We start from the raw sequence: 14,798 nt of genomic DNA, 5'->3' as shown, positions 1-14,798 counted from the left end.
TATTTTTACGCACTAGAACTTTGACTTCCCAGCGCTTCCTGAGTGTTGCCAGGTTTAGTGGCGCCCTCTGTGCCTGCCTCAGGGGAAACGTGTGGTTCCCCACGAGAGAAGATAATGAATTGCTGCGGTGGATGTGCATTGATACTTTTACACGTCACATTTATTCTTTTATGCCGTGCCGAGTGATGACAGTACAATGGGTGCATGGAGATTTTAGAAATCACTCTCAAAAAAGTTGGCGAAAAGTTTAGATTCTTGTGCGTTTTGAAAGACGAGTCTCTCCTATTCATCCGCTCAGTGATGCAAAACATTCATAATCAACTGTTCATTCAATTAAATTACGGATGATTATCTTGATCATGCTTTACGCACTTGGGTAACCTACCTTCTTGACGCACCTGAATGCCATGTTATGTTTGTTTGTAATGTTGGTTGCCGTGGGGGAGGTGTGCGTGTGTGTTCGGGTATAGTAGCCACTCCTACCTGAGCTATAAGAAGCTCCAACAGCTCTGTTGACACTCAGAATCTGAATCCTGAAACGCTCCTCAGCTGTCACAAAACAGGCGATCTATGGACAGAGAGCAAAGTCTCTGTTCGCGTTTTTAGTTTTCAATTTTTCACTTTTTGTCGTCTAAGCGGTCAGTATGGCTGTGGCTGAAGCAGTGATGCCTGCCATCACATCGTTCCCAAGTGTTCAAGCGATGGAAGGAAAACAGTTCGACAATGTAAGTAGATGATTTAAAGTTATGAATCCTCTAATTACCATTTTACATGTAAATTTGATTGTTGGTTCAAGTTTGGTTTTGTCTTTGTCTGACTTTCCCATTTGCGCTTTTGTACAGATGTGTAAGGTGGGTGCACGAAGCAGCGCAACAGGTGGCACAGACAATCCGCTCATTGAAGTGGAGTTCAGCATCGTGCAGTCTCCTGCTTTACTCCCCAAAGACGACGATGAGCTGGGGAAATTTTTGGACCTCGAGTTCATTTTGTCAAACACCATCAACTCCGACGTCGCGAGCAACACCGAGAACATTTCTCCGGCACAGCAGTGCGCGTACTCTCTGCCGGAGTCGCCGGAGAGCTGCAGCGGGAGTTCCGTGCCAGACTGCAGCGAGCACCCTCCTTCTCACCTGGCCGCGCAGAGCTACCACGGCACGGTGAGCTTCACGGGCTCGAGCCCAGTCCGCAGTCTCGTGGCGGAGCTTCTCACGCCAGAAATGAGTTTCCCGGGAGATAGTTCACCGGAGGGCGCAGGGAAGGCGAGAGACGGGCGGGAGTACACCGAACTGCGTGCGTTAAATCCTATTCCAGCAGCTCCCACTCATCACCAGTTGGCCACGTCTCCTCCACCGCTTGGATACAAAATAAAAACCGAGCCGGTAGGTCAATCCTGCATGATGGCTGCAGGTGGCGGGAACTTTATGGGACAAATGTATGAGCGGCACCAGATGCGCTCCATGCACCAGGCAGCTTTTACGCACCACCAGGTTACAGCTCCAGGATATGGTGTGCACTCCATGCAACACCCAGCGCCTCAAGGACGCACAGACTGCCATTTGGCGCAAGTGAACTCTCATCTCCATCTTCAAAACCACTTCATGAACGCGCATTACCAACCGCAGTATGGGCACCAGAATTTGGCACACTTTCAAGGACAGTATAGCATTCACAGAGAGCCTGTCCGCGTTCACCAGCAGCACCACTCGGCTTCTGTGCAGGGGATGATGCTTACACCACCGTCGTCGCCGTCGTTGCTGGAGTTTTACGCACAGGATGAGGCGGGGAGCATCAAGCAGAAGCGAGGACGCAGGTCATGGGCTAGAAAACGCGCCGCGACGCACAGCTGCGAGTTCCCTGGCTGCGGGAAGACATACACCAAGAGCTCGCATCTCAAAGCCCACATGAGAACACACACAGGTGAGCACTGAATTTTTTTTTCCTGAAACACTTCTGAACAAAAATTGAAATTGTATTGGTTTGCCTTTTTTAAATTAACACACTGTAAATCCCGTCATCTAACTCCTTTGCTGATGTCTCTCAGGTGAAAAGCCCTACCACTGTAACTGGGAAGGCTGCGGCTGGAAGTTTGCCAGGTCAGACGAGTTGACCCGCCACTTCAGGAAGCACACTGGACACCGACCTTTCCAGTGTCATCTGTGTGAGCGTGCATTTTCACGCTCAGATCACCTGGCGCTTCACATGAAAAGGCACATGTAGGCCACATTTAACCTATGGACACTTTGGTATCCAAATCCATCAAAAGATCATGCCAGGAACACCCCAGGGGAAGCATGAGTTGGATATTTTGTGCATCTGGGCCAAACCAATGAAACAAAACGTTCCTGTAGGGACTCGTGTTGTGCCTTGGTACCACACATTTCTTCTTGTAGGAGCTTGTTTATGTTTTTCAAAAGTAAAGTGCCTCTCCATCAGAAAACAGAATGAATGCAAGTGGTTTTGTACATATATGTGGATATATGAATAAGTGGCTAAATTATAGGAGTTTGTATTTAAGACATTTCCTTGCTCTGTCTCTGAAATAACTTATTGATTGTTGGTGAGTGCCTTAAAAAGCTTCCTTTTGCTTCCCAAAGGGGAAAACTGACTGTGGGCAGGACCCAGAAATCTGTACATATGTAAATTGTATTTTTGTAATGTTTACATCTTACATCTTTGATACTACTTAAATCAGGTCAGGGTTTTTTAATGACATTGTTTCATTTTATTTTCTTCAGTTTTTTATGTTAAAGCTATGCTCAGCATTGCAGGCTTAGCCTGCATTTCAGACATTTATTTTGTGAAGGTTTGACGGAACAACAAATTCAGGTACTAAAGTTCATTTCCAGTCCCATTTTAGGAACATCAAGTGTAACTCCACCCTCATGCCCCTTATTCAGATGGCATTTACAGCTCAGTGTCATCTGGGGATGGGTTTCTTTTTGTTTTTTTGTAATAGAAGATATGTTTTTTGAAGAATGAAGAAATCCACTGCAACCACTGGTTGATCTGATGAACTTGAAAGAAACAGAACTGCCACTCAGATGTATATTTTTTCTCAACAATGCAACTGTTTTTTATGTGCTTAAGGGCTCAGAAAATAAAAAGTACTTTTACAAATATGATTGTCATCGCCCCTTTTTCCACACAATTCATTGTCTGCTTACAGTTTTAGCAGGTTTGTTGGCACTGATGGTATTTCATAATTTCTTTCTCTTAAAGGGTGACAAAACAAACAAAGCATGTTGAAGCTGAAAACTAAAAGAACTATGCAACCTAACCAGGTGTACGGTGTAAATGTTTGGCTAGATGTTTATAGTACAATAAATTTTAAAAGTCGCACAATTTTATGGGATGTGATCTACAGCTATGGTGAGAAAAACTGAGCATCTCTGTGTAATATTAATACATTTACATCAACCTCTATACGTTGCAGTTGTAGCTCATGGGTCAGTGTCATCTGGGATGACCTGGGCTGTGATACTAATTGTTGTACAGACTTTTACTATCATTGCAAGTGATGTACTGACAACATACATGGTCAGGTGCCTCATCACTGCTTATGAAAGACTGCCCTCTACTGTTCACTTATATGACAACATTTGCCTCATCTCATGAATGTGGTTACAAGTTCCCATGGATCAGGCCATAGTATGTTGGTAATGCATTTTTTTGGTGCATATAGTATTTCGCTGCATATGTGATACATTAAGCTGAAAGTACTGAGGGGAGTGGAATGTTGTTTGATGTATAAATTCTGATAAATAATTATGTTTCTCAAAGATATTTTACTCATCCAAAAAAGAAAATAACAAAGGAAATGTTTTCTTTTACAGTGATCCATTTCCAACCAATTACACACAAGTAAGCCTAAAAATATTTCACACTGAAACTATACAAACATGGGCCAATGCTGCCAACTGCACAGCAAACCAAACAAGCCAATCATATCTGTGAAACACCTCTGCAATCACTTCAACAAATGAGGTGATACCACCTGCAGCGGGACACATGTCCACACATGACAGAGACACATTGATGAGAAAAACTATGACAAAAATACAGAAAACACGACTTCACAGAATCTAATTTGAAGTACTTCTTCTTTTTAAGGTGTCATTGATTTCTTTTCTCTTGCTCACCATAAACTATGCTAGGATTATCTCTTATCTATGTCGCAATGAAGTATTAAAAAAATCACATGTGGGGTGATTATTCTATAGTAATCCTTCCACGCTGTAATTATCAGATGCTGCTGTAATTTCAGCTTAACCCATTTTGACAGTCAGAAACAGATGGACTCTCATGCTTCATATAGGAAACCAGGTGTTCAACTGATACTCTGTACAATTTACCCAAATTTTAAAAATAATCTAAACAGCGATTTTTTATTATTTTTGAGCAGATTATTGTATAGGTGATGGAGGATAATTGCTGGTGTTTTTGTTTGTCTGTGTGTGTGTATGTGTGTTTTATTTTTTAGCAATCATCTATACTTAATTGGCTTCTTTTTTTTTTCTTCTCCCTGACACTTGGCCATCGTTCCATTAGCTCTTCGGTTATTTTAACTACTTACTTTTCTAATGCAGGATGAGATGAGATCAGTTCAGGTCTATCTTGAATAAAAACCCAAACTTTAATAACGATATATTTAGTTTTCTTAACAGAAATTGAGATATGGGCCAACTGTATATTCATTAAAAAACTTTTCTTGCATCTTTTAAAATTAAGAGGGCCTTGCAACCCCCTGTAAAGCCATGGCCAGGACCCCCATGTTAGGACTAGAAGAGCTTCCTGTCTGGAGGATGTGTGTTTTGTTTTCTGTCATGTCTCAGTTTCCCCACTAGATGTCCTCTTTGGTTTAGTTTCTGCATGTAGTCTGAAGTATCTGTTCGTCAGGCTCTCTAAGTGCACTTGTTGTCATTAGTAAAGCTTGTCTCCTGCGTACAAGCTATTTAGATCCTTTTGCTCCTCGAATTTTGCCTCAGTATCTGTCAGCATTCTCTTTCTCACTGTGAAAAAATCTGTCGCTGCTATTGTCTCCAGTGGTGAAACTACTGATTTCTTGTGTTTGTGTTTTGAAGTATCTATCCAGGGTAGAGTCTTTGAGGAGAGCAGCACATTTATTTAACAATCCTCTGCAAATACATTACACATTAATTTCGCTGTACCCTAACTTGAATAAGAAGTGCTCTGACTGATACAGAAAGACAGATGGGGGATTTGTAGAACTGAAGTGTTCCAGTGAGTGTTGGGGGGTGGGGGGACTTATTAGTACCATACCTAAATTAAAAATTAGCTGAATAAATTAGTTGTGGGGAGGCTGAAATTTATTTAAAAAAAAAAAAAAAAAAAATTAAAAAAGTGGAAGCTGTCTGGTGGTTTAGTCCGCCCCGGCACTAGGATTCGTCTTTAAATGCAAGTAGAGCTGAGTGAGCGACTGCTTATGCAGCTGAAGCACCAGCATACTCGTGTATTTCCCCTCCACGGAATCAGGGCTCTGTGAAAGAAAAACAAGAGTCTAAGGAAAGCAAATTTAATCGAAAACGGTGTGAGAGACATGGATCAAGAGAGGAAGGGCGAGGGGCCCACAGAAAATGCTTTTGCATAGGGCCCAGAATTTGATTACCCCCGGCAAGGCCCCAGAAATCAAAAGTCGCTAAATGGAGGTCAGCCAGTCATAGTTTTCTCATTTGCACTTGTAAATTTCCTTTTGAATTATCCTATAATAAGTTGTTTAACTTCTCCTCTGACTTTTTTAATTTAAATTTGCATCACTGAGACACTTGTATTTGATGAAATGTAGTCAAACTGATCACAGAGCAGTTGTGTTTGGGTTAATTTGTGTGCAGAATATTTATCAGAAGACATGCTTTGAAATTGTTCTCAGGAGTGATAGCAAGGCCAATGTGAATTGCAGTGATCACTGACCTGTCATGCAGGTGCTGCTTTTAGCCACACACAGGCAGCATAACACCACACTGACTGGGAACACACTGCTACTGGGAGCTGGGTTTAATTGAGCCATAAATCAGTACTAAATGGGCAACAGAGTACACCACTGGAGGAAATTAAAATCGCAAAAGAGGCAAAGAAAATAACAGTGCAAACTGAAAGTAGATACACAGAATGTTACTTACCATTGGAATACAATTATTGAATTGAAGACTTGAGACCGTCAGATGTGGTTTCCTTTGGGTCTTAAAGTATTAAATGCCTCTAAAAACCTGTTTCATTCACAAATTTAAGCCTGAAGTACTAACAGAGAGGCTTTTCTTACCAGGGAAAGCACAGGTGGAGCTAATATTTTTTTAAATTATTCTGCATCATTAATCATTATGTTGTTGGTCACACTGTTGTTTTTTCTGCTATGACGTCTCAAAATATCCTCAATGAAGGACAATTACACACTGCACACTTCTTATTTGATTGTTAAATACACAGATTATGTGGCAATATACTTTTGTTCTGGATTAAGAATATCTTTTATGTTTCTTAAATAGGTAGACTTACTGTTAATGCCCACATTTTACCAATTGTTTAATTATATCATACGTACAATTTTCTTGAACTTTTCAAATGAACTTCTTTACAGTTAAATTTGTGAGGATGACACCTTTCTACAGGTCAGGGTTCTTTCTGACAGTTTCTCTCTTCTGTATTGGCTAAAATATTATCTTTCTGACTATAATTGTAACCTAGACAAAACATTTCTTTAGCATCCAAGCTCTGATGAGGTTTTGATAGAACACATATGGATAAGACTTCTGGGAGCTGTCGTTTGTTGAAGGAACTAAAAGTTAGAGGAGCCAACACTAATCCTGAAGTGGTTTTTGGCCCTCCATTATGCCACGTTTGGTTGTTGGACGTATACCAATTTATACAAAGATGAATCAGTGTGAGAGTGTAAAGAAAGTCTCTGTATTAGGTTCCTACTTTGCTTTCAAGCCCTGAATGCACAAAGATTTACAGAAACTATTGTATCCCCACACTGTCCAGGTTTAATTCTTTTCATGGCAGTTGCAGTTGTCTGTATCGACCTGAAGAATGATTATCATATGTATTGACCTGGTTAATGATGGCCTTAGCACTGACTCATTAAAACACCACCTGTGCTTAGCACCTTTAAGGCAGCCTAGATTGGAGTAATGATTGCACTGTTTACACATGGTATTCACATTTGTCCTCAAATGCAAGTGACCACTTTGGATCAGATCTCACATCCTTGTTCTATATGCAAATAAACACATTGCAGCAAACAATCAGCATGTGGTCCAGCCCTCTCCACATGCATGACTGTACTGTAACCCACTCCAAAGCCCCCCCCCCCCCCCCGACCCCTCTCTTCTGTCTCACCTCAGGTCACCATCTACTCTGCTAATTCCTTATGTTGTCCTCCCCTGCCACCAACATTTTCATTGGTCCATCTTCCCACTCACCCACTCATACTGGTTATTGCCAGTATTACATGCCTATTACATTTCAAACTCCTGGCTAAAAAAAAAACGTGTCACTGCTCACAGATTTACTGTAAATGATAGCAGCCTCATCCAGATTACCTGGAGTCATAAACTGCAGTCATTCCCCAATTACGATGGCATTAATCAAAGTGAGGTCAATAAGTATCATGAGGGACTTCCTAGCATATCATGATTTGAACTTTTTGTTTATTAAATTGAGACTTGGATGAACTATGGAGACAACATGGCTGCACTTTATATTTACTTACTTACTTACCTGTGACACATGCTAATACCAGGTGCAAAGAGGGCCTGTACATAATTTGAGCCTCAGTCATTGCTCATATGTAAAATACATCATACTCCAGTATGCAGTATTTAATGCATTTTTCATACTGTGAAATATGGCAACCAATTAATTATTTTGACTTTCTAGTACCTCTGTAATGGGTTTCCAAATATAACTGATGGTATTTTTAATTAGGGTATCTGGTTTTGAAAGATCAGACTGTCTGGCACACATCCACCCCCTCATCTGTTGCTGGAAAATGTGGCAGCATTTGGAGAAATGCCAAATGAAATTTCAAACTGAGTATGCTAAGAGCCTTCAGTTCTTATCTATTATTCTGTACACAAATTTGCAAACAAAGATTAGGCTTTGCTTCCAAGCCAGCTGTTGAGAATACTGATTAGCAAAAACAGGTGTATGTACCTGTCTTTGTTTTAAATATTGTTAATATAGAGGACCAATGAAAAGTCCAATCACAAGACTTACTGGGCCACTGCATTCATATTTATACACTGAGAAATAGCAGTCACGAGTTACTTCTTGTTATTAATGATACTTCTTCAAACAGTCTGAAATCTGTTAAAATCCACTTTCAGACTGCATCACTCAGCGATCTAAACTTTATTAAATTGTAATCAGACAATCACACCCACTTTCCATAGTGGTCAGGGCCACATGTGTGAAATTAAGCAGAGTTTTAAGTCATCTAATTCCTATTCTCCACACATTGTTCCATTGTGCTTCACATCTCTGCATCTACATGCTGAATTACACTGATCGCTGTCTGTTGTTAGCAATGAGAGCTATGTGATTTCGGAGATAGACGGCAGGCATCTGTGTTAAAGTTATCGACCTGTCATCAGTTGTTATCATTACCATTACAGATCTGGAAAATTGCACCTTCTAGTGGGCCAGAAGGTTCATATCTAATGGTTTGAAACAATCACACTCATTTTCCTTTGGTTTAGGCACCAAAACAATGTGGTTAATTTTTGGAAAAGATTCACATGGGATACAAACAGTGGTCTCCTGGCCGAAAGTCTTGCGTTTGTTTGACCTATCCATCCACCCTGACCTCCTCAAGTGGACTTTTTCACTCTTTATACTACATCATCAGACTTCTTCCTTTGTTCCTATTATATTTGCTAGAGGCTGAAGCCTTACAATGAATGTAAATGCAGGGGGTATAGGTCCTTACCACCTCAAACCTGTGCTCCCGATGAAAACTGATAATAGCTATTTAATGGCTTGATAATATTTAAGGTGGGTACACCAAGGGTGCCCTTACAGGGGAGAAAACATGATGCAGTGCCATGTAGGCTGCCCTGCTAGTAAAAGTTCTACTCACTGGTGCCCCATGCAGTTGGTGCCCTTTTCATTTTTTTCGCCCCTTTCCCTCGGACAGCATGAGTCCACCACTGCTGAGGAGCTTAATTTAGACAGTACCTAAATTCCTAGAACTGTTCCTGGGTTCCTGGTGTGTGTTTGACTGGTAACCTGTCAAGGGTGTACCCTCTGTTCTCCACTGCATGCTGGGATAGACTCCAGCCCAGATTTACGGTTTAGAGGAAGTGTGGGTATTTTGGAAAAATACAAAAGCAAATCCAGCTGCCCTCGACTAGGTACTTTTTGACATTGTATGAAGTGGATGATTGAGAATCTCCTAGATAAAGTTACAAGTACAGGTTACAGTGACTAATAGTTGTATGTCATGAAATTAGATTCATGTATCTGTGAGGAGACAGAAAAATATTTTTACCTGTGAGTTGTTTGCTCTATGTCATAAAAAGCTATGTGATGAGCATTTTAATAACCAGATTATTTCTTTAATCAAACATCAATATGTGTATTCAACCCCTTTGTAACATGACTCTATCTGTAGTTCACTTGGGTGGGAATGGTAGATTAGTATTCTACGTGAGTGCATGTGTGTGTTGTCAAGGAGGCAAAGCTATGTGTGCCCCTATAGCCATGTTTACCTAACCCTTGGGATTCTGGGTTTTGTCAACGGCCACTAGGTCAGAAGTCAGTCGGCACACTCAGTGTGACTGGGCAGAAAGCATGGCAATAACCAAAAAGTCATCATAAAATGGTTTAACTTAAAGGTCCCACATTATACTCATTTTCAGATTCATACTTGCACATGGGGTTTCAACTACAACATCTTTACATGCTTTAATGTCTAAAAACGGCTTTATATTTTCATACTGTCTGTCCCTGAAATGGTCCGTTTTGCATACATTTTTTAAATAAGTATTTCAGTACTGGAAAGATGGCCTTTTGATAGAACTAGGCTATCTTTGAAGGGAAAAGATGCAAATAATTTTTAAATTGGTGCCTCATGACCAGAGAAAACGGAGAAATGGGACACTTTTGCTCAAGAGTTATAGAAAACCCACAACTACCAGAATGCATTTCTCCACACCAGACCAATAAATCCTCCTGCTGCTGGGTGATGTAATGCAAACTCACATGAGTAAAACAATGGTAACCGGCTGAACCGGCAATCTCATATTACAGTTAAGTGCTTAACTAAAACGTCTCAACAAATATTTGTGGTGAGAAATAAGCAACACAGTAATAGAATCTTTGACCTGTTATATTTGAGTATTTTTATTTTTATATTTGGGCAGCGCTGCTTTTGATCTTGGATCTGTAGCGCCAACCTTCTCTTCATAAACGCTCACTATTACAGCTAAACAGAACATTAAAATGTTTTTATGAAAACATTTTAAGCGAGATATAGGCAGCGTGGAGGTAGAATTTTTACAGTTTGATCAGATTTTGTCGGAGTTTAACAGAAAAGGATAGGTTATTGATCTGTGCGTATATTCTTCTTGGATCACCGGCAACACAAAACAGTCTTCAGTTAGACTTATAGCCCCGAGACCCAGCAAATCTCTGCCAGGTGACATGTTTTGCATCAATTTGCATCATCCAGAGTTGTGCTTGGAGTGTGGAGGGATATCTAGGCACTATTTAGATGGAAGGAAGTTTATCACAGTTGATTTACACACACTACTCACTTTTTTGATACAAAGCTGGTTGAAAATAGGCGAAGTATCCCTTTAAAGCCCAACTACCTAAAATAAATTCAGGCTGCTCTGATTGGTCAGTGTTTTCAGAATTTCCACAACTGCGTTCTTGGTATCCCTGCACCGTCATTACAGCTGGGGAATGAATGTAATGGCACTGTAGCAGCAATTTGTACCTTTGTATAGTATAGACGTGACATCACAATTTCACAGAAGTCCTAACAGCTCATTTAAAGGCAAATGTTTCTGAATACAGACTGTTTGCAGTTCTGTGTGGATTGAGCTTTTTGATACTTTCACTCTAGTATTGATATAGCACCTTTGTTTGCATTATAATTAAAAAAAGATATGAAATCTGATTTTTTTAATAACATTGCACCTTTAAAGTGACAGTATGCCTCAAGTAACATCTGTGCACATAAGAAAAACATAGTCAAACATATGGATTACTCATACAAATCCCTGAAGGAAACATATATATGTTGAGGGGGGCTGTTTCTCAGACATGCCACTCCCGAAACACTCAACTATTATCTTAAGGTCAAAGAAAGGGCAGGGTGGAAAAAAGTCATGTTACTATAGATACCAGAGGAGACTTTTAGGTCTGTGAGTCAGTCTCATCTATATAAAAGACAGGGTGACAGTTATTTTGGTCCTTGCATTAGCTTTACCAAAAATGAGAAGTTATCCCATAAAATACAAAACTAATATTGTGGCAAGTAATCTCATACAGGAATGGGATATGCATCATCTTGCATAATTCTGTGTTTCACTGTTGCATGATACAGGGAGTGAAATGGTTCATTTGAGGTAGACTGGATCTTCTCCTGACAGCTAAGAACATTTTTATCTAAGCTGAATTATCCCTTTGAAACCTGAGCAAATTGGTATGATTTCTTTCAATAGAAGGCAATGAGCGATTTAAGAAGAAATGACCCAAAAAATTGTAAGAAATAATTAAAAACTACAAGAAAATTACCTCAAAATTGGCACAAACCAAAAAAAATCAAACCAATTTGTTCAAGGTTCAAATGTTTAACTACATGTGAAGTGTAGAGCACAGAAAAAGAAAAGTGATGTCAAATTTCAAAAGTCCGTAGACTTTTGACACAGTACAAGACCTTATCATTTATATAACCAATTTGGCTTTGTTTCTGTTATTCATTCCCAACAGGAATTGCAATATAAGTTGGGTTCCGAATTTCCCTCTACCGCCTTATATAATTTTCAGTCTGTGATGTCCTACTGTCTGTCCACAGACCTACAACATAAAGGCGGCAGGATGTTAATTTCCATTGTGGTCTAAATTTGTAGTTTTGCAAAATGATGACAGGAAGAAGAGCAGATGACAAATACAACAAACACCCTGTGTAAGGTGTCGACCACTGAACATACATTCAACCCATGTTTGATGATTGAAACTAGACTAAAACTGTAGCACTGACTCACATTGCACTGTTGAAGATTCCTCACTGTTCTGGTGAACTGAAGTGAGTTTTCCAACAAACAGAAGATCGGTGGTTCAATCCGCAGCTCCTCCAGTCCATACTGAACCCCAAATTGCTTCTGATGCCATTGTCGTGTGAGTGTGTGTGAATGCTTCAACTGGGTAGCAGGTGGCACTTTGTATGATAGCCTCTGCCAACAGTGTATTAATGCATGTGCCAATGGGTGAGTGTGACATGTAGTGTAAAAGCGCTGTGAATGGTCAGAAAATGAGAAAGGTGCTGTACTAAATAATAATAATAACCACAATAATAAAAGCTTTATTGTATAGCACCTTTCATACATAAAATGCAGCTCAAAGTGCTTTACATACAAGATTCAAAACCTAACAATCAATGAGAAACGTGTATGTAAATACATATATAATCTCATACAAACACACAAATACAGCGTGCATATATATACACCTACAAATGCAAAAATAAAATAAGATAAAATAAAATAGATTAAAAATCATTATACAACACATGTATACCATAGCTCTGGCAGTGAGTTGCAGAACAGGTCAGAGGTGAGAAACGAATAAAAGAAATCACATGTAGGAATATAAAAGATATACTGAACAAGAAGAGTAAAATTATAAAAGTTCATTAAAAGCATAAAACACATTTTTAAGAAAGTAAAACCATAACGTGATTAAATAAATTAGATGACTAGTTAAAAGCAAGAGTATAGATAGAGTCTTGAGCTGCTCCTCAAAACTATCTACATGCCTATCTATCTATGCCTCCCTTATTTGTATTGGTAGTCTGTTCCAGGCCACAGGTGCGTAAAAACAGAATGCTGCCTCACCATACTTTTTGTAATTCACTTTTGGTATGCTAAGCAGACGAGCACCTAAAGACCTAAGACCTAAAACATCGGGTTGGAACATATTCAGATAAGCATTCAGAAAGCAAATGCAGGTAAATACAAGTTTCATTTCCAATACTGAGTTTTGGAAAGGAATCTACAAATCCAGTTACAGTATGTTAATCCAAAATTAACTAGCTGTTTGCTATGTTTAGACATATGGATAGCTATTTCAGACTCTTCTGAGTGCTGAAATGTGCTTAAAACGCATAGATCTGTACATTAGTTCAATAATAATGATAATAAAAAAGCGTAACTTAAGCTTATTATGAAAAACAGTATATCTTGTGGACTTCATTTATCTAACGAATAAACATAAACAGCTCTCATGTAAGAACAGCATGTAAAACTAGCGTCTATATCTACAGCTAAAAAAAAGACAGTTCACCCCAAAATCAAAAATACATATTTTTTCAATTGTAGCACTTTTCTTCAGTCTAGATTGTTCTGATGTGAGTTACTGAGTGTTGGAGATATCAGCCATAGATATGTCTGCCTTCTCTCTAATATAATGGAGCTAAATGCACTTGGAGCTCAAATCACTGAAAAATCACAGCAGTAATGACTCTCTCCAGAAATCATAATGCAGTTACTAAGCTTAATCCACAGCCCTTTTTGTGAGCAGTTGCAAATAGGAACTATTTTCTCTTTACCAAACTAAACCCTCCAACCGTGGCACTGCGCAGAAGGAAGCATGCATCTACTGCTGGCTCAATGAGCAATACTGAGCTAGCTAACGTTACAGCTCAGCCAAGGACGACATTAATGTTTACACGTCATGCTGTCACAAGCATAAACCTCTTGTTCATGAGTAGATGAATGCGTCCTTCTGCACGGTGATACGGTTGGCAGGCGGAGTTCAGTAGAAAGAAAATAGTTCCCCAATAAGACTCTTCACAACAAGGTCTGTGGATTATCTTCAGTAAGCGGGTTATGATTTCTGGAAAGAGACATTGCTGTTAACAATGAATCAAATGAGTATGTGTAACTAATGATCCGGATGGACAAGAGCATCAGTCATTTTAGACATGTTTGATAATTTACATAACACAGGACGCACTGTTCTTCACTTCTCTTTCTTATCTGTGAAAACGCCACCTGCTCTGTTTTTCTGACATTCAATTACGTAACTCTCACTCATGGTATATGTTTCTTAGAGATGTCAGTATCTGAGTATGGTGATAACAGTGAGACAAATTAAAGTAAAAGTAAGGTGGGGGTGAGGGGATGAGCATGGTTACTAACGAAATGGAAACCCCTCACCCCCCCCGGCTTTTGAAATTCACGGAAGTTCTAGCCACAGAGGTTTCAAGCTCTTGGCCTCATTTTGTGCAGGAAATGAATGTAATGCTGTGCAAAAAGTCAGATTTTTACCACCTTAACATCTCAAAATTCCCCATGCATTTGCATCTACGTGTTCTTGCCTTTTTGATGCATTCCATAATTTGTTGTTACATTTCCATTGGCTTATTTTGCATTTGAATTATATATTTATTTTTGCCTTTAACTTGTAGCACGACGAGATTATTCCTTTACATAAATAAAAGGAGAAAAAAACTCTACTGGAGGTTAAGGAGACAATGGTGAAAGAAGTATTTAGATCCTTTAAGCAGAAGTAGCAATACATTATAATGTAATAATACTCCTACTTTCACTTCC

At 39.5% G+C, this 14,798-nt stretch overlaps 1 protein-coding gene across 1 annotated transcript; it reads left to right on the top strand.

Moving 5' to 3' along the window:
- The first annotated feature begins 538 nt into the window (after positions 1–538).
- klf17 (Kruppel-like factor 17) lies at positions 539–3,117 on the top strand. The gene is made up of 3 exons (XM_042497756.1): positions 539–725; positions 843–1,917; positions 2,042–3,117. Exons 1-3 carry the CDS (start codon positions 645–647, stop codon positions 2,215–2,217), a joined length of 1,332 nt encoding a protein of 443 aa, XP_042353690.1. The 5' UTR covers positions 539–644; the 3' UTR covers positions 2,218–3,117.
- Positions 3,118–14,798: the final 11,681 nt, after the last annotated feature.

The sequence above is a fragment of the Plectropomus leopardus genome, chromosome 12, assembly GCF_008729295.1.
Source record: "Plectropomus leopardus isolate mb chromosome 12, YSFRI_Pleo_2.0, whole genome shotgun sequence".
Taxonomy (NCBI): domain Eukaryota; kingdom Metazoa; phylum Chordata; class Actinopteri; order Perciformes; family Serranidae; genus Plectropomus; species Plectropomus leopardus.
This window is presented reverse-complemented; position numbering and strand designations above follow the sequence as displayed.

What these genes read in the sequence shown, in the direction of transcription:
- klf17 (XM_042497756.1), top strand. Translation starts at nt 645, where the DNA reads ATGGCTGTGGCTGAAGCAGTGATGCCTGCCATCACATCGTTCCCAAGT. An exon ending in AAGGAAAACAGTTCGACAAT is followed by an intron (nt 726 to 842) that starts GTAAGTAGATGA and finishes GCTTTTGTACAG; the next exon opens with ATGTGTAAGGTGGGTGCACG. An exon ending in CCACATGAGAACACACACAG is followed by an intron (nt 1,918 to 2,041) that starts GTGAGCACTGAA and finishes GATGTCTCTCAG; the next exon opens with GTGAAAAGCCCTACCACTGT.